The sequence below is a fragment of the Typha latifolia genome, chromosome 2 (genome assembly GCF_019914945.1).
Source record: "Typha latifolia isolate L0001 chromosome 2, TyphaL0001v2, whole genome shotgun sequence".
In the NCBI taxonomy this organism is placed as follows: domain Eukaryota; kingdom Viridiplantae; phylum Streptophyta; class Magnoliopsida; order Poales; family Typhaceae; genus Typha; species Typha latifolia.
The window spans coordinates 17,995,639-18,014,736 of record NC_133087.1 but is presented as its reverse complement, the minus strand read 5'-3'; the positions used below and the strand labels follow the sequence as shown (position 1 = coordinate 18,014,736).

Below are 19,098 nucleotides of genomic sequence, written 5' to 3'. Positions count from 1 at the left end.
AGATGAAGTTAACCGAGCACAGCTCTGGCATGTTATGGACAAATAAAATTTGTCTAGATACCTGACTTGAAACAGGCGATATGGACAGCATCTATGGTGCCTTTCGATGGATGAAAAGTAAATTGCAATCCACAAGGTTTGCTGTTTGCTTTAGTGATGGTCAGAAGCAAAAGTTGGTATCTGATACCAACTAGTACCTGCACCTAATCCCAGATGGATATTAATTGGTACCAGCTTGAGTTCTTTACGGTTTCCAATCTTTTTTTCTTTCCTCCTGCTCTTTGTCGAAATATACAAGACTGGATGATGAGCCCTGACATGGTTGCACATATGCCTCCTATGCCAGGTACAGGTGGTTTAAGGCTATGCACCCCTGGTGACCTCTAATATAGAGCATTGTTGCGACCTCTAGGCTATTGTGCACTAGTCCTATAAGATTAAGATAGTTTTGGTGGTACGCACGAGCAATAGAATCTTGGGAAGTGTTCACAGGCAAATAGCAACCATTACCAGCAATCCAGCATAAATGATAATAATTCTGGTCTAAAAAGCGTCCCTTGTTGCAATACAAATAGATGAATATAGCAAAATTAAATAAATAAATGATTTGATAATGTAACTAGCACAAGTCCCCTTCCCTCTATGTTCCCTCTTTCTCCATTTTCTTTTTATGTCACATCTAATTTTTCTTCTAGTAATGAAAAACAATGGGCCTACTGAATATTGATAGAAAGTGAATCTAAGGAGTTTCAGATATGAACACAAGTTCTATACAAGAAAGATTGGAAATGAGATCCATAACAAATTTGTTGCTCGTGGGAGTTCCCTAGGCATATTGAAGTGTAAGGCTTAGGGTCATCAATATATACTCATTCCAACATGCTGCTATCTTTTCGTTTTTCTGTTCTTCTCTAAAACTATAAAGAATCTACAAGACCGCAAATCCAAATTAATCTCTGACATTACAAACCTGCAGGAAGACCAAATAGATAATTTAGTGCAGGTGATGCAGTCACTACATACGACACTAACTCATTTTAAGAAGCTTAGTAGAAAAATGATTGAATCGAGCGTACAAGGAAAGAAAAGTCGATGGCAATGAAAATAGGTTTAATACTTTATAGTCAATACCCAACGACAAACATAAATAATATAACTAGGAAGATATTTGTTTCTAGATAAACAGTTTGCAGCCAAATTGGAACAATCTGTTAAGGTTTAACAGTAGCAATAGCATGCTAGCACCCTCCCCTCAAACAAAGAGGTGAACAACCAGCAGCTACTGACTACTAAATAAGCAACTCAATTGGTTGTACACATCCGTGCGGGAGGTCAAGAGATTCTCAATCATCTTTCTGATGTAAAACACGAGGTAGACTATTACCATTCAACGCAGCATGGTAGACCCGCTTCTCAGCCAGCCCAATATCTGAAAGGACCAAACCACCCTGCAGAAGAAAAAACTTTGAACATATTGGACAAGGTGAAAATAGTAAAGCAAAGAGCTTTTGCACTGTGACCTCCAACAGGATGGATTTTGACATCCAAGAACATAGCTACAGCAGCTCAGATCTTTTGGAAGTGAAAGTATTAAAAATATGCAAACATATTGAGCTGCAACTCATACTTGTCACTTGCATCATGGTGCAATAAGATAATATTACTCACGTGAGAGTTATGTTGCAGAAGTGTGTAAATTGTTTTGGGTTTTGGAGATTACTATTATCAAATCTAAAGTTTGTCAAGGTACCTACCCAATTACCCATAAGATGAGTTATTTACTTATTTTATAAATAAAATAAATCTAAAGTTCAGCTGGTCCTCTATTGCCTTTGTGGATAATGGTGGGCAAGAAGCAATTTCCTAACAAGTAAAAAAACAAAAAACTTTCATCAACTAAATAACTTCTCCAGGCAAGGCTTCTCTCTTATGGCACTAAATTGCAGATACATTATCGACCACTTTCAGATGATGCGTGAGACGTGTTATTAATTTATTGTCCCTTACACAATACTCCAATACACTGTCAAGATTGATGCACGAAGCAAAACTTTTTCCTAAGCATTTCAGAAACTAATTTTCCCCCAACTCTCTTCCCGCATCAAACACATGGCCCACCCACTGACCCACCCAATCACCTTTCTCACCCCTCACCCCCTCCCCTCTTTGAGAATGAGGATATGTCATAACCCTGACCTCTTCATAGGAGCTTGGGAACATATTTAGCTTACTTAGATATGATCTATCCAATTATTAACACATGAATATTTAGTAACCGAAAAATATGATGGTTCTACAAGATTAGGCACCCAGGTCCATCCAGGCTGTATGAAAGGTTGATGAGTGAACAACCTAAGGCAGTGCAAATCATCTGAAGTACCAAGCCTATCCATCTCAAATGAAGTCCAACCATTTTACAGTTTGTTTAGAGAAAGAGTTGTGTCATAACCTCTATAGATCCTAAATAGAACTATAGAAAACCCCCAGAAGAAGGACAAGCATCGATACCTCGGTAGCCATTAATTTCCGAACATTGTTAGCGTAGAGCTTAGCATCCTCCTTTTCTTGTTCAGAGGGGTAATATACGGGAAGTCGGACCACCTCAATATGATTCATGAATTGACAAAGGAGCAAGAGTACATGACGCATCTGCAAGTTTTCAAGATAGGAAAAAGGAAGATGATATTTAGACAGGGCAAAATAATAGGACAAAAAATGTAGGAAAAGAACCAAGAAATTAAAGAGTTACTACTGCATTAGAAAGTCTTGATGTAATTAAAGAAAACATAAATCTCCTAACATGAAAACCCCTCTGGTCCAAAATGCAGGCAAGAGAAAACACTAACTGAAGTACACATTCGACAAATTTGTAATTTGAACATAGATTTCTCACCCCAGAAATGGAGTCCCAAGCTGGACTGAATCTCTTGTAAGGATATCTTAGGATTAATGGAAGCACCGGGGCTTTTGCAAGGAAGGCACCTGTCTTGAATGGAAGAAGATAATCTCCGTTTGTGGTTGTGCCCTCTAAATTTGTAAAAGGAGATATTAAAACAATTAAATAAACAAGATATAAGAAGTTTCAGAAAAGATAAGTCAGATTAAGATAAACATAAAAAAGAGAGAATAAGATAATGTGGATGATGCATGTAGTATAACCTATAGAATATAAATGAGATGGTACAAGGCTACATTATGTTAGACTCCATTTATTTTAGGAATAAGATCAATTCTAGAATAAATATTCTTCTTTGTTATTCAAAAAATGAGGTTTTTATTGCAGGAATAATTATTTTTATGTTCACTTGTATTCTGAAATAAAAATATAATAATTAACTTTAATGTGAAATAAAGATGATTTTTTTTTTTACTTTTTAAGAACTTACCATGAATACCCTTTGATTTAATATAAAGTAGGTTGATAAGAAAGATATGAAGAATAAATTAGTAATTAGATTAGTGTGTGGTATAAGATGTAATTTTAATAAATAACGTTTGTTTTCTAGAATGAGGTTACTCTAAAATAAGTTGTATTCCAGAATTTTAAAAAAAAAATTCCGATAAGAAATTACATGAAGACTTGAAAGAAGCCTAAACCTACAAGAATAGCTTGTTACTTACGTAAACTGACATGCAACAACCATCCAGAGTTTTGGATGGAGCATCATAAGAGAGTGTTAAGACTTTCAAATAGGTGAGATGTGCTGATGTGCACACAGATCCGAAAGAGCAGAAGAAAAGAATGCATATGCAGTGCAGGAAAATGGATTGTGATTCTTGGGAAAAAGCTTATCTTGATTAGCCTCTTGAAGAGCAACATGACCTATCAAGACTATAAAATGACAACAACAATATAACGAAAAGAATGAAAAAAGAAATTCAAGCGCACTCAACCAGGAAAGAGCATCATCATTGGACTATGCTTATTTTGGTGAGCGTCTTGAACTCTTTCTGTCACAGCACCTGCAGGTAATGTAGATATTTAGAATCTGATGCAACTATACTAATATAGAAGATTAATAAACTGAAGTAATTCTGTCCAGATAAATTTCTCCAAGTAACATGTAAATTTTCACGCCAACTCAGCTATTTCTTGTATATTAGAACTGCCCCAACACAATTTAATGATCATTCAAACATAACTTAGGGCCCAAGCAAGGCTTGAAAAGAGGTGCACATAATATAATAAGAGAGAAGATTTCTGTTTGTTAATATCCTTGAGTTTTTTATTTTCTTTTCTAGATTCTCCAAGAATTTGATACCATAGAAAGTGATGCCATCTTGAATTCAACTATAGCCAAGTGCAGATGGCTACTGTTACATGCTAACTAAATAATATGTTCATCCTTCACTAAATCGAAGCAGCAAGCACATAAGATTACAAAAAAAATGCAAGAAATGCATCTGTATCAGAATTTGACGTGTTGGCCTTTTCCACGATGAAGGTTGTCCATGAGTAGCTAGGTGTATGATGACATAACAATTGCGTTCAGCCTATTGAATGTCTGACAGCTAGAAATAGAAAAGGATGGATACCTCAACAAATGGATATAAGTCGACTTGGCTGGTCTTACAAGTTTAAGATGCAGATTTCTTACGAAAACCAGTTCTTGATCTTTTAAACTTGGCCCATAAAGGATAAGACTAGATTGAGAAACAGATATAACAATCAAACACTTCAAAATTATTCTTACTAGGTTTTAGGTTTTGATCAAACAAATTAACGTATACTCTAAGTATCCAATAAAAGGGGTTGCAGACCAAGCCATGCGCCAACAGAACAAGATTTTTTAGCAGATTATGTCTAAAAAACACTCGCTCGGAAAAGGGCTGGCTAGTTCTGTCATCCGAGCTCGAAAGCCTTTGTGTGGATTTGAAAGCGCATGTGAGGCAATTCCGTGTCATTAGTGTCTCTATCAAATGCAAATGCCATCTATCTATAATGAGAGACTGCGGGGTATACAATTAGATCCTTGCTTGCAGAGATGAGACTGATTCTACTACAGCAGATAACAAAACCTACTTAACCAAATCAGTTGTTTTTTTAATGGACTTAGCTGGCATTCTGTTGCATGGAACTAACTCATTTGATCATCAACATGCTGAAGAAATATAATTACTTCAAAAGGTTAGCATTAACAGATAAGCAACACACATACAAATAGCTAAAAAGAAGGCTTGTAAAAATAATATATATATTTCTGACTGCTAATCTACCTGAAACACCTTTAAAATCAGACGCTTTAGATTCTCGTTGAACATAGATGCACCCAAGACACTTGCTGCATACGGAAACAATGACAAAGCTATTACTCCAGTCCGCCCGCTTCAAGCCTAATATATGTGCTACACCATGAAATGCAAAATGTTCTAATATGAAATGTTATCATTAGGCTATGACCTAAAATGGGAGACAAAAGAAAAGGCAACGTAATAAATTTGTAAAATTCACATGTACCGTTCAAAGCAAAAATTAGATTGGGTGCAAAGGATATGAAGGTTTGATACAAAAATAAGAACCCACAGGCATAATAATTCACAAAGAAGTGAAGAATAAGTTCAGAGGCATGTACCTAATAAGACCAACTAGGGGTAGCCTGGCCACTGATCTCTTCAACGGGGATAAATTTGTGCACAATACGAGCATGTCAAAACAAATGTCAGCTAATATTAAGTTCTCATTGTTACCGAATAAAATAGAAAACCAGTAAACTACCTTTGCTACAAAACTTGGAAAGGAAGATGACATGTGATAGAGAATATCCAAATATGATACATGATTAGATATAATTGCCCCTGGTCTTTCAGTTTCATCAGACTGCTCTCCATGCTCATCCTGAATTAAACTCAAAAAATAAAAATAAAAACCTTGTAAGGAGATTTTTTTCATCAATTTCCTGAAAACTACAATACCAAAAACATGGGCTCTGTGCAAAACGCATCACCATGTGAAACATCCAAAATGATCGCAATACAGAGAAGAAAAAATGTTCTTGATAAATCGTTAAAAGCATTCCTAAACATTTATTGTTCAGATGAGAGATGCCAAAATTGGTCGCAAGCAAAAGAAAATAGAATGAAAAGAGATGCAATATGATAATTCAAAAAGTCCTGCGGATTGAGCAAAATCGATCTACTTATAAACAACACTGCGCAATTTAGAAAAAAGTCCATAAATGGCCAAGGTTCAGGATTTTTCAGGTCTCAATCTTGAAGGGTTTACCTACCGATGCTAATTTTACTGCTGAGAAAAGATGCTAACTTTACGTTCAATTATCAAGTAAAAAAATTATAAATCACCATATTCATACCTCAGTGGTGGATAAGCTTCGATCGTCCACGCGGATCCAATAGAAACCAAATACGAATAGCATCGCCCTCGAGGAGAACCTCCCACACCGGACCACCACCTCCCTCCTCCACCCGACCATGTGCGCATAGTCCTCTTGCCCATCATCCCGATTCGGAACCGAGAACAGCGTACAAAACCGGCAGATCAAATAGTACACCAGCAGTATCAGTACCCCGGCCACAAATCTGATTGGGACTAGCGTTACGATCGCGATACCGAGAAGCACCTTCTCCGAGATTGCGAGCTTGCCGCGCCCCATAGTTCCGTACGCGTCCTTGCGCACGTATGCCGCGTACTTCTTCTCGAGTTGCTCTAGGGTTTCACCGCTTCCGTTGGAGGAGGAGGAGTTGAGGAGTGGCCTCTCGTCCTTCGCCGCCTCTCCTCCGTCGCCGCCGCCGGAGAGGGAATTCATCTCCGTTGCCATGGAGAGAATCCTAACCCTAGACGTCGCTCGGAGAAGACGCCGGAACACGAGAGGGAGAGAAGGGGATGGATTAGCGAAGGCCTCGGGTTAGGGGAGAGGATGCCGTGCAATCCCCGTGTCAGGAATATTGTGCTTCCAAACTGTATAAATGATTTTTCAGCAAACCACGACGTGCCAAGTGTCCATTTGGTTACAGAGAATCCACTCATTGTAGGTTACGAATCGCGACTTCTGGTTGGAGCGAGCTGGATCGTGGCCGTTGGTCCGTAGGTGATGTGACGTTAGTAACGAGGATAAAATATCCTACCGTAATGCAATCTTAGTATCTCGAATTGAAATATATATATATATTTCATGAGCCCAATGACTTGATATGGATTGAACAAATAGCTAACCCTCCCTAGATACATAGGCACTTAGGCGCCACTAAGTTTTTAACTGTCTAATTTAGGCTTCAAGCTATATGCGTCGTCAAATAATTGCACCGAACCAAACGCTGTTTAAATCTGTTTCAAATCATTGCGTTGTCGAGTTGTTTCTTCAAGCTAACCACACTGTTGAATCATCAACCCAATCAAGCCAAATCATTAAATTATTAAATAATTTCTTTATAATATTATTTAAAGTTAGAGTCGAACCCATGACCTTCTTAGTAATCCAAAATTGGCCATACATTATTCGAAGCTTAAATGGGAACATTCAGGGTAGGAGGTCCTCTGCATCCCCGGTTACAAACTGTTTAAATCCTCTTATATCTTTTTATTTCTTATCTCGTTTGGTGAGGTAGAAAGAACGCAAGAGAGAGAATCTCCTATTATGAATCCTGCTCCTCTGGTTATAAAGAGAGAATCTCCTATTTTGTATTCAACTATCATCTTCTAATTCTGATGGCTGACGAAGAAAATGGAGACATTTTAACCACTTTTAATTATCATAAAGCAACGGTTTATTAGGCTCATTGGATATTATGCAGATCGCGTTCTAATAAGACTAATTGTATCGTTATTCTAAAGTAGTTCTTAATTAATTCTACCACATTCTACATATCCTCCTCAAATATATTCATACTCTAAAAAGAGAAGAAAACAGAACGGCTATGCTATTGGAAGGAAATTATACAAGGAGCTAGAAGAAAGAGTAAGCTTTTATAAAGTTATTCCATGCAAATTGCTCTCACTTTTGCTCCAAAATTGATTGATGATTGATACAAAAATGATCAAAAAGACGGGAGCTTTATTTCTTACCAACAGATGAAGAACAGAGCTATAATCTTCTCTAACCTCTGGAAAACGCCCAGTTCCTTCTCGTGCTGATGAACGCTGAAACCAAACCAGCAGAAGCTAACAACAGAGGACTCGTGAGAAATCCCTTTCCATCTCTAACCTCGCCCAGCGCCATCAATCCATCTGCGAAGTCTTGAAGAATCCAGAGCCGCTTGAGGTACAATTTCTCTTTCAATTTCTCGATCGCCTCCACGTCCTCCTCCTCTTTTTCTTCCTTGTTGCTCTTGAGTTCGATCAAGGCGTGCATTTTCTTTACGTCTCTCGAATTTAGGGGTATGTTTCCAATGTATCCGATTAGCTCCGCCCAAGAGCTCAGCTTTTGGAGTGGCGGTGCGATTCCGGAGGGGAGGAGACCGGCCCTAGACGGCCAGATGAACTGGTCGAGGAAGAAGTATAAGCCCTCGCCGAAGAAGGAGAGGAATGCGAGGAGGAGATCGAAGCGGGAAGGGTGCGCAGCGGCGAAGGCGCGGAAAAAGTTGAGATTTTGGATAAATTTTCCGAGCCGCAAGGCCTTGCGGGTCAGGCCGACGCTGCTTTGGAAGGCGTCGAGGCGGGGGGCTAGGTTTCCGGCAGGGTATGCGGCGAGTGCGACCTTGGAGGCGTAGCGGCAGATCTTGAGGAGCTTGTCCACGCCGTCGCGGCGGACAAGGTAAGCCTCGAGGTGGACGAGGAAGGGTCGCGGCAGCGGAGGCGAGGGTTTCGACAGAGTCAGAGGTAGACGCGGAGGCGGAGGTGGAGGAGGAGGGGGAGGAGGAGGAGGGGAGGAGGGGAGGAGGTCGTACGAGGGCTTCGCTGCTTCGCCCATGGAGACGAGAGGAGAGACAACAAAGAGATGGGCGGGAAGGAGGAGAGGGGTATTTGATGAATGTTAAAAGGACACGTGTTGGAAGATAAGGTATGACGTTGGAAACCCGGTGTAGCTGATGTTTCACCGGATCTGGTCATTGCGTGAGTTGTGTTTTTTTTAAGCTTTTTTTTTTTTTAATCTCTATAAAAGTTTTTGTTTACGTTTCATTCGTCAAGTTGGGGACATAAACTGACTTTTTTATTTATTTATCCAAATTCCAAATTAAAGAGTAAATATTTAAAACAATATAAAACCAATTTGATGGTTCTAGATTTAATATTTCATATTAGTAAATATAAATTTTGATTGGCTAGTTCATGCATCTAAAACTTGAAGATTATATTTTAGCTTTTGACTAAAAAATTAAACGTGATTATAAATACTTAGCTTTAATGTTTGATTATATTTTAGCAATATAATATTACATGAAAGAATTCCAATTTAAATCCAACCTGTTACCAAATATTATTTATACCAAATTTATGGTGCAAAACTCTTTCTTTTCTTCTCTGTAGTCTATAAAACATGGGGCAGTGATTTCTCATTGGATTTATCAAATGAGACGCACGTTGGATTCAATTTGGTAAGGTATATATATATATATATATATATATTCAATGTCAAAATAGAGGTTATGGGGTAGCAAGATAAGGTGGTTAATATACAAATATCAGCCAGCTATGGAATGAGACACGGCATTGTGAATAGTGAATAAGCTATTGTATTTTTTTATTAATTAATTGAAAAGGAAAAGAAAGAAGAGAATATTCTTATACATATAGACTGGAAATAAAATGTTCTTGACCTCTTATGGGTCAGATTGAGTCTATATATAAACTTTTTATTCTCGATAATTAAAATGTATTAGTTTATAATTAGGCTGCTAACATTTTGGGCTCATACATGGGCTGTTATCATTGTCAGCCCAATAATTAGACTAAATGGGCTTCCCGATCTTGCAGGCTTGGGGTTTTTTTTTTCTTTTATTAGACTAAATTGATCCAAAGATTTACTTTCTTTTATTCTAGAGAGAGAGAGAGATTGTAAGATTTATGTCTTAATATTCTGGAACATGTGATCTTTTGGTGGTCTTATCCATTTGAAATTAATTAGTTGTTTCATTTCCATGTTAGATTGCACCAATTCTTCAGCCAAAAAGCAATTGGTACTTGATTTTAATTCAGCCTTTGCCTTGATATTGAATTATTGACTCTTTTCTGCATTAGATATTGACCTTTGTTTGAGATCCAATTTTTCAAATACATAGGAACAGTAATCTCATCAAAATCACCTTTTGTTGGAAGAGTCAGAATCCTTCCTAGTTTTTAGCCTCATTAATTGTTCTTCTATGTAATATAAGGAACCAATATATATAAGGTATGGTTAAGATAAGGAACCATCATTACTCTAATTCAATACAAGGAAGTGGAGTATTTTACCTAATGGTGTACTTAAAGATGCCCAGAGAACTAATGAACAATATCTAATGTTAAAGAATGGAATTGGGTTGCTGGTGTACCTCATGTTTAATGTTCTTTAATCTCAAAAGACAAAGTAAAACAAATATGCAGTTCCAAAACTACCTTATAGTGCAATCTAAGTTCACAGGTGATGTTAGTTGTATTGCTTACAATGATAGTCTCAAGAATCTCACTGAAATATCCACAAACACTTTTGGTTAGTATATAGAATTGGAGAACAAACTAAAATCTAAAGTACTCTCTTCACTCTTAAGTGACAACCCACCATTTGCTTTTGTAGCTTTAGAGAGTGAGTTGAGTTGTCCAACTCAAAGCACTTTGCATTGGATAATCACATGCACAGCTGCCACCCCTATCTTTAATATTAGACAGGTCTGTTTCAGTATATCTGAGATTCTGAATAGCTCTCAATGCATTCTTGAAGGTGGAGTGGCAATTTTATTAGAAGGCATGCAAGGCTAGCATTAAGATTTCTTTCTTTCTTTCATGAGTTAAAATCATGGGTCTCTAAAAGGAAGACATCCCACTCAGAGAGAAAAAAAAAAAAAAAGTTTTGGAGCCAGGCTATATACATACAGAGTTGGCCTACAAATAAAGAAGAGCATAAGAGCAATCCTTGAAGCATCTTTATTGCATCAAATGATATCGAATTCATCTGCGATGCGTGGTTAAGTATCGATCGTTCGATTAAAGTACTTGGAGAATGATTAAATCTGCTGACATACAGGCAAGTGACTCAAGTAGCTTTCAGCAATAGAAATTCTTCTGGGGCCTTATATATTTTTTGATGCATGCCACAAAAAAGATAACTTAAGCCTCTTGTTTGATTTCCTAAAAAAATTAAGACTTCTCTTAATATGAAATATCTGCTTAAAGAGTAGGAGTACAAATAACTAGGGAAATGCAAAGATGCAGTTGGAGCTTTCATTTAACATCTTCGCCAAACTCTTATGATGCAATTATCAAAAAATGCATCACCAAATGAATGGCTGGTAGATTCTTGGACCACTTAGTGGTGCTCTTTGCAATTTGGACTGTTAATGGGAAAAAAAAAAGATTCAAAAATTAATCATGAAAGTTTAGTAAATTTCACCAATCTTCTTCTCTTTTTTTTTTTTTTTTTTTTTTTTTAAATTCATGATTAAGGATTTCCCAATTTCCATTCCAAAAGTTGAATGAGTTGAAGATGTGATATAATATATCCTCTAAATACCATGTATCAGAATTGTTGTTAAAATCATGTCCATAACCGCATGATGGTTGGAACGGTCCGCCATGTGCTCGACTGTCTGGGCCCACGAGATGTACCAATCAGAAGACGCCAATTCTTGGATGACATCTATGATCCATGGACCATGCAGTATTTATAAATCATAAATCATAGAGCCTCCTAATTCGATAAAACCGGGGGAAAAATAAAATAATTTTATAATTTTTTTTCCAATCCTATTTTTTTTATCATTCATGAGCTCGAAGACTAGATATGAGCTGGACAAAGAGCCAACCCTCCCTAGATACAGATACACTTTAGAAAACGCCGCTGAGATCTGCTTTAAGTCGTTGCGTTGCCAAATAATTTTTCCAAATTAATCGCAACGTGGAGCCATCAAATCGAATCGAGCCAAGCCACCAAATAATTTATCTATAATATTATTTTGGGTTGAAGTTAAACTCACGACCACTTTGGTCATAACTAAGATACTTAACAACTCTACTTTACGAGAGTTTGTTGGTTTTCAATCCTATATTTAATAAGTTTGTTAGCCACTTGGCAACGAGAGAGAAGAGATCTATCGAGTTAGGCGGCGAACAGGGGACAGCAATGGGACCCATTCTCCTGCGCTCATGGGCCGGCAAGGTCCAACTTTTCTCCTCCTCCTCCTCTTAGGCCGGACGGCGATGAGGTGGGCCCGGGCCCACCTCCCCAAAGACGCGCCTAGTGGGGTCCAACTTTGGCCCTTACCAGAGGCCACAGAGCTCACCTCACCCGTAGGCCGTATCCATGCCTTGGACCCGGATCCGGACCGCCCGAGCCTAGTATTTGAATTTTTTGAACGTTACGGGGGGGTCGATGTCTGAACCCACCCCCGTATGTGCGAAAATTATCTCAATGACAAGCTTGTTTTGGTTACTTTTATGAATTCTCTAATGGAGTAGGTTAAAGAATGTTATTTTTATTTTTATTTATTTATTGGATTTTGGTTCACTAATTTATTCTCCTTTTCAAGTTTTATGGTTTTTGGCGCGTATATATTCTTGAGTTGAGAAGTAGTTATCTCATATCTGCATGCAAATAGTACGCAAGCAGAAGCATCTCTCTTAATTTTATAGTAATAATTATAAGACTTTCGTCGTTACTTTTTACAAACTTTTTGAAAAATTTCACCACCAACTCCTCAAAGGGAACCGTTCGGGTCCCAGGCGGGAGCTCCGGAACGAGCCTTGGAGTCGTGGCCTCTCTCTCTCTCTCTCTCCCCTCCCCTCTCCATTCTCCTTGAAGCAATCCATATAAAAGAGAAAGCCCAAAGGTCTCTCCTTTACTCCCCCTTTACTCTTCTCTCTCCAAGCTCTGGTTGCAAGAATGGTGAAGGGAGTCCAAAATATTGCCTGATTTGTGCTCCGAGCTCAGGTTTCATTGATTGGATCTGCTCTAGTTGTTTCTCGAGCTGGCAATGGCGTCGGAAGGGCATTTCTCGATATCGGTGGCGTCGGTGGTGGAGGACGTGCTCAGGCAACACGGGACGAGGCTGAGCGATCTCGATTTGGCCTCGAGGAAAGCAGAGGAAGCAGGTGAAAGCGGCTTCCAGATGAACGCTTCTTTGTTGGCAACTTGTTTGCATCCAAGAAGAAGAAGATGCTCCTTTTGAAGAATAAGATTTATCTTCGCTCTAATTCTCCAATTTCTAAATTTAGGGGCGAGGAGGTATGAGGCAGCCGGTTGGCTGAGGAAGATGGTCGGAGTGATCACGGCGAAAGATTTGCCTGCGGAGCCTTCGGAGGAAGAATTCCGGCTTGGATTGAGGAACGGTTTGATTCTCTGCACAGCGCTCAATAAGGTTCACCCTGGTGCAGTTCCAAAGGTAAGAAAAAATAATGTATGTGTATCTAATAGATGCTTCAGTAGCTTAGAGGATTCTAGCGTTCAAGTGTGGTTGTTGTCCAGGTGGTTGTGAATCCAGGTGATTCAATTCTTCAACCAGATGGAGCAGCACTTTCGGCGTATCAGTATTTTGAGAATGTGAGGAATTTTCTTGTTGCTGTGCAAGAGATTGGTCTTCCAACTTTTGAGGCATCTGATTTAGAACAGGTGGGATTTTTTTGGCAGTTATTTCTCAGTTCTATCTATGATTCAGCTTGTTGGGTCATGTAAGAGATTTACCACTCTTGCTTTTACGAAAAAAGAATTTCTGTAGATGATCCTACTTTTCTCTTCTGATTATTGCATCTGATCTCCCTTGGAACACAGGGAGGGAAAGGTGCCAGGGTTGTGAACTGCGTGCTTGCGCTGAAATCCTATGGTGAATGGAAACAAATGGGTGGAGATGGTTCTTGGAAATACGGTGGGAATCTTAAACCTTCTGTCTTAGGGAAATCTTTCATGAGGAAAAACTCAGAACCTTTCAAGAATTCCTTGTCGAGGAGTCATTCGATGAGTGAGAATGATGGCGCATTTAAAGAGCATAATTTGACTGGAGATATTTCGACAGAATCCAATGAATTGGTTAGTGTGCTAGATTTCGACAAACTTGATTCCACTTATTGTAAGCTATGCCTTCCTTACTGGGTTGCATATTATGCCAAACAGAGTACATCTCACTCGTTGAAAATGCTCGTTCACGCGGTTTTATCTGACAAGAAGCCTGAAGAAGTTCCACTGGTAAGGTTATCCTTTCTTCTGTTTCCTTCTGCTCAAGTTGAAGCTCTTTGTGGATTTATACGACATTGAAGTTACTGCTCGTATGCAGCTTGTCCAGTCAATGTTAACCAAGATTATGGAAGAATTCGAACGTCGCATAACTAGTCAAAATAAGCTGGTATGCATAATTTCTTTCGTGCTCCTAGCATTTGGACCTCTCTATGGATTATGGTGCATGAAATTAATTAACTTTCTTGTGGAATTTCTTTCATTCATATGCTGATGAAACCTTTAGTTCCTGTGACATGAAGATTGTGTGCTTGTATAAAAAAGATGTTTTTAATGATTGTATTTACTTTCTTACGATTACTTGTCAATATAACGATTAACAGGTGAATACAGCTCTAAAGGGTGTAGCAGATGGCGGCAAATCATTTTCTAAGTCAAGGGTCTCTGTGCAGGCCCCTTTTGATTCTTCTGAAAAGAGGGTATGTTATGGTCCTTATTTCAAATCTTGCATACTTCATTTGCTTCGGATGAGATTATCGTTTAACAACATTTTTCCGACATGCGTTCTTTATGGTCTTTAATGATGATATTCTTGAATGAGTTCTGAAATCTGAATAACAGTAACTCTGTTATTTTGCACCCCTTAAGATCGAAATTGAAGATAATTCCACTAAGTCAAGAAAGGAGGGCCGCATTCTTAATAAACAGTTGAAAGTGGAAGAGGAGGCATCAAAAGAGAAGATCTTGAAGCAGAATTTGATTTTTGAGAAACAGCAACAAGATATCCAGGTAGTAGTCCACCCACAGTGATGTTCTCTGGTATCTTATTTCAGTGATGCAATATATCAATTTACTTCAGTAGCTAATGTTCCTTATAGGAACTCAAGAGTACCCTTAGAACTACAAAAGCTGGTATGGAGTTTATGCAAATGAAGTGCTCGGAGGAATTTAGTAAGCTTGGTAAGACAATATGCAATCTATCTATTGTGGCATAACATTACAACTTATTTGTGAATTTAACTTGGTCTCTCTCTCTCTCTCTCTCTCTCTCTCTCTCTCTCTCTCTCTCTCTCTCTCTCTCTCTCGGCATTTCTTATGACAGGAAATCATCTGTACAGCCTTTCTCATGCTGCCTCAGGTTATCACAAGGTTCTTGAAGAAAATAGGAAGTTATATAATCAAGTGCAAGATCTTAAAGGTACTCTATTGAGCTTTGAGTTCCTATTGAAAATGAAGAAACTCTCCATGATATTACCTCCAAATGTTTTCTCCTATCAGGAAGTATTAGAGTGTACTGCCGAGTGAGACCCTTCCTACCTGGACAACTGAGTAGCAACACTATTGGCAACATTGACGAAGGGAATATAACAATCATCACCTCTTCAAAGCATGGAAAAGAAGGGCGCAGATCTTTTACCTTCAATAAAGTTTTTGGTCCTGCTGCAACCCAAGGTAGCTACATGTTATCCCTTTTTAATTTATTTCTATTTTGTAGGAATATCTCATAAGTATCGTACTCATAATCTCTCATATTACAGATGAGGTGTTTATAGATACTCAGCCTCTGATTCGTTCTGTTCTTGATGGTTATAATGTCTGTATATTTGCCTATGGCCAGACTGGATCAGGAAAAACCTATACAATGGTAAGAAATACCAAGAATTTCCTTCAATGTTGAGCTTGTGATTATTATTATTATTTTAAGTGTTTCTATTTTAGGAAATGAAGCTGCGCTGTAACTAACTATCTCGGTTTATATGATTTCTGTAACTAATACAGAGCGGGCCAAAGAATGTCAATGAGCATACACAAGGTGTAAATTACAGGGCACTGAGGGACCTGTTTAAACTTGCAGAACAAAGAAGGGGCACGATTTCGTATAAAATATTGGTTCAAATGATTGAAATTTATAATGAGCAAGTCAGGGACCTTCTTGTTACTGACGGTCTTAACAGAAAATATCCTTTTACTTAAACTACTTTGGTTTTTAAAGTTTTTTGTAGCATTACAACTAGTAAATTTCCTTCACAAGTATATACATTAGAAATTCGAAACAATTCTCAGAATGGACTTAATGTTCCTGATGCAAACCTAGTCCCTGTCGCATCGACTTCTGATGTAATTGAACTGATGAATATCGGACAGAAGAACCGTGCTGTGGGTGCAACAGCACTAAATGACCGAAGTAGTCGTTCACATAGGTGCGATCCTAAGACATGTTCTACTAACATTGCTTTAATTTTTCAGATTAGTATATTTATGGTGATGCTGACAATTTATCTGCAGTTGCTTGACTGTTCATGTTCAAGGAAGAGATATGACTTCTGGGACTATACTTCGAGGTTGCATGCATCTAGTTGACCTTGCAGGCAGTGAACGTGTTGACAAATCAGAAGTAACAGGAGAAAGGCTGAAGGAAGCGCAACATATAAACAAATCACTGTCAGCATTAGGAGATGTAATAGCTGCACTTGCCCAAAAGAACTCACATATACCTTACAGAAATAGTAAACTTACACAACTTCTTCAAGACTCTCTTGGTAAGATACTATTCAAATATCAACTGTTCAGCAGGGAAGGGTGTAAGATATCTTCTATTTTTACTTACATTCTAATCTACAGGTGGGCAAGCGAAGACATTGATGTTTGTCCATATAAGTCCTGAGATGGATGCTACTGGAGAAACCATAAGCACACTCAAGTTTGCTGAACGGGTTTCGACTGTCGAGCTTGGTGCTGCCCGGCTAAATAAAGAAACTGGGGAAGTCCGAGAACTCAAAGAGCAGGTTAGTTATTCTTTTGAATTGCTATACCTTATATTTCCATGAATTCATATTCTTATCAAGGGTCCTTTTCTCCATTATGATTAAATTTTTTTTATTATTCAGATAGCTTGCCTTAAAGTAGCATTAGCAAGGAAAGAGGGAGGATCAGATAATTTTCAGAATATAGTTTCAACCGATGCACTCAGTTTAAAAGCACCATCACCTGCGCTTTCAAGCCGACGGCATGGTGGCGATTATTTAAGAAATCAAGCTAACTACAGGCAGCCAATGGAGGAGGTTGGAAATATAGAGGTAATAGTGCTCACAGTGGCCAATGCAAATTCAAATGTGCTTATTCTTTTCGTCATGTTTTTCTTTGTAAGAACCCAAAAGTGTATTCCCATAAGAAAACCTATGATAACTAGCATCATGACCAATTATTTTAAACATGTTCATGCATGGACTAGTTTAGGGAAAACAAGATGGAAAGAGTCCATCATAGGAAAAGTAGCACAATTAAGAGTACGTTGGTGCGGATGAACCGGCATTATCATCTATTAGATTCTGTTTCAGCTAACTGCTTATCTTTACCACTTCTTCATTGAATTTGTCATATTATATATCCCATTATTAATTTCTTATATATTATACTTCTATCTACTACATATGCATATATAAGGTTTCTGCTCTTACTTAAAACCTGTATTTCCTCTGGAGTGTTAATCTAATTTATTGTCTTTCAGAACTTTATTGAATTCCATATCTTCGACCAAACGATATCGATCTGATAATATGGCCTATTATAGGTTAGGAATAATCCACCATTGAGACAAAAGAAGCCAAGCTTTGATCTTCAGGAACTACTATCAGCTTCTGATTCTCCTCAGTGGCCAGATGATAAAGAAATTGTTGCTGGAGAATGGGTTGACAAGGATGTGGTGAACAAACACGAGCTTGCTGTCATGGAGGACAACTTAGTGGGAGATTGGGGAGGAGACAGTGCACCTTTGCCAGACTTCTTTTACCAGAGATATCATTCAGATGTGAGAGCCTATTCAGATCAACAATACCACAGAAGTACTACAAGAAGAAAAGAGGGCCATGAACTTGAGATTCAAGGAACTCGGTTTTACTCTGCTACCACTGACGATTCAGATGATCTTGATATTGCAACAAGCGATTCTTCAGAAGCAGACACACTATGGCAATTCAATCTCCAAAACCTGAACAGCTCAGGAACTGAGGGTGGGTCAAAGTTCAACAAGCTGCAAACAAAACCAACAAAGACCCCGGATATAAGGTGCTTCTCTTACCATACAGATAACTGTGGTTATATGTGTTTCCTTCGTTGGAAAATGTGGCAGTTCTATATCTGTGATAATTCATAAATTGTATGTCTTGCTATTGCATACATCAAGAAGATGTTCAGGACTTTGTTCACTGATATTCTGTTCTTTGTTTATAATGTAGGACTGCAAGCCATGCACATATACCATCACCATCACAAAAAATATCAAGTGGGTCTAACCGGATCGGAAGGCAGCTCTCTGGCAGCGGTGACGTTAAACGGACTTCATCGAAGGGGAAAACAGGCAGTATAAAGTAAGGTTTGCTACTAGAAATGGTGTGCCTTTTCTTTCTCTTGGCTTTCTTCGTTTAGTTGGCGTGGTACTAAGGTGATGAGTGGCAATAATTCCAGTTGCTTGCATTGGTGTGATGGTGGTTCTAACTATTTTCAATAGTTAGCAGGAGACCTTTCTCCCTTTCTTTTGGTCTTGCTGTGGTCCAGCAGTCCTTTTGAGTTCTTATGGACATTCATTATCTGTCCTGTGTATAAGTCGTGAAGTTAAATTGTCTATATAAGTCATAAGGAAAAGGAAAGTGAGAAGAATAATCAAAAGAAAAGAGTGGTTCCTTGCTTGGAACTAAGATGTAACTTTTTAGAGTTCCTTTTTAAGAGCCTGATAATTGCATTCCATTGCCTTGAGTTGTGCTTTTGCTTTCACATGATCATATTTCATAGCCACTACTATATCACTGGGTCCACTACCCATCAGCTTTTCTGCTTTTCTTCCTTTTGC

The 19,098-nt window shown here is 38.3% G+C and overlaps 2 protein-coding genes across 7 annotated transcripts; one reads left to right on the top strand and one right to left on the bottom strand.

Moving 5' to 3' along the window:
• Positions 1 to 695: 695 nt before the first annotated feature.
• LOC140781295 (lysophospholipid acyltransferase LPEAT1-like) lies at positions 696 to 6,925 on the bottom strand. 6 transcript variants are annotated; one of them, XM_073127221.1, is made up of 9 exons: positions 6,312 to 6,891; positions 5,717 to 5,836; positions 5,574 to 5,611; positions 5,218 to 5,282; positions 3,895 to 3,963; positions 2,894 to 3,027; positions 2,509 to 2,649; positions 1,385 to 1,448; positions 696 to 970 (listed from the first exon to the last, which is right to left on the bottom strand). In XM_073127221.1, exons 1-9 carry the CDS (start codon positions 6,774 to 6,776, stop codon positions 963 to 965), a joined length of 1,104 nt encoding a protein of 367 aa, XP_072983322.1. In that variant the 5' UTR covers positions 6,777 to 6,891; the 3' UTR covers positions 696 to 962. The 6 variants fall into 6 exon arrangements, with proteins under 6 accessions (XP_072983322.1, XP_072983323.1, XP_072983325.1 ...); XM_073127222.1 differs by having other exon boundaries at positions 5,227 to 5,282; XM_073127224.1 differs by lacking the exon at positions 3,895 to 3,963.
• A 5,992-nt stretch (positions 6,926 to 12,917) lies between these two features.
• Positions 12,918 to 18,995, top strand: LOC140781444 (kinesin-like protein KIN-14F). Its single transcript, XM_073127399.1, has 19 exons — positions 12,918 to 13,177; positions 13,301 to 13,467; positions 13,551 to 13,694; positions 13,854 to 14,108; positions 14,193 to 14,264; positions 14,353 to 14,421; positions 14,636 to 14,731; positions 14,901 to 15,041; positions 15,131 to 15,212; positions 15,355 to 15,450; positions 15,531 to 15,704; positions 15,791 to 15,897; positions 16,032 to 16,212; positions 16,294 to 16,453; positions 16,539 to 16,792; positions 16,875 to 17,038; positions 17,141 to 17,329; positions 17,824 to 18,317; positions 18,488 to 18,995. The coding sequence occupies exons 1-19, from the start codon at positions 13,060 to 13,062 to the stop codon at positions 18,621 to 18,623; spliced, it is 3,099 nt and encodes a 1,032-aa protein (XP_072983500.1). The 5' UTR covers positions 12,918 to 13,059; the 3' UTR covers positions 18,624 to 18,995.
• Positions 18,996 to 19,098: the final 103 nt, after the last annotated feature.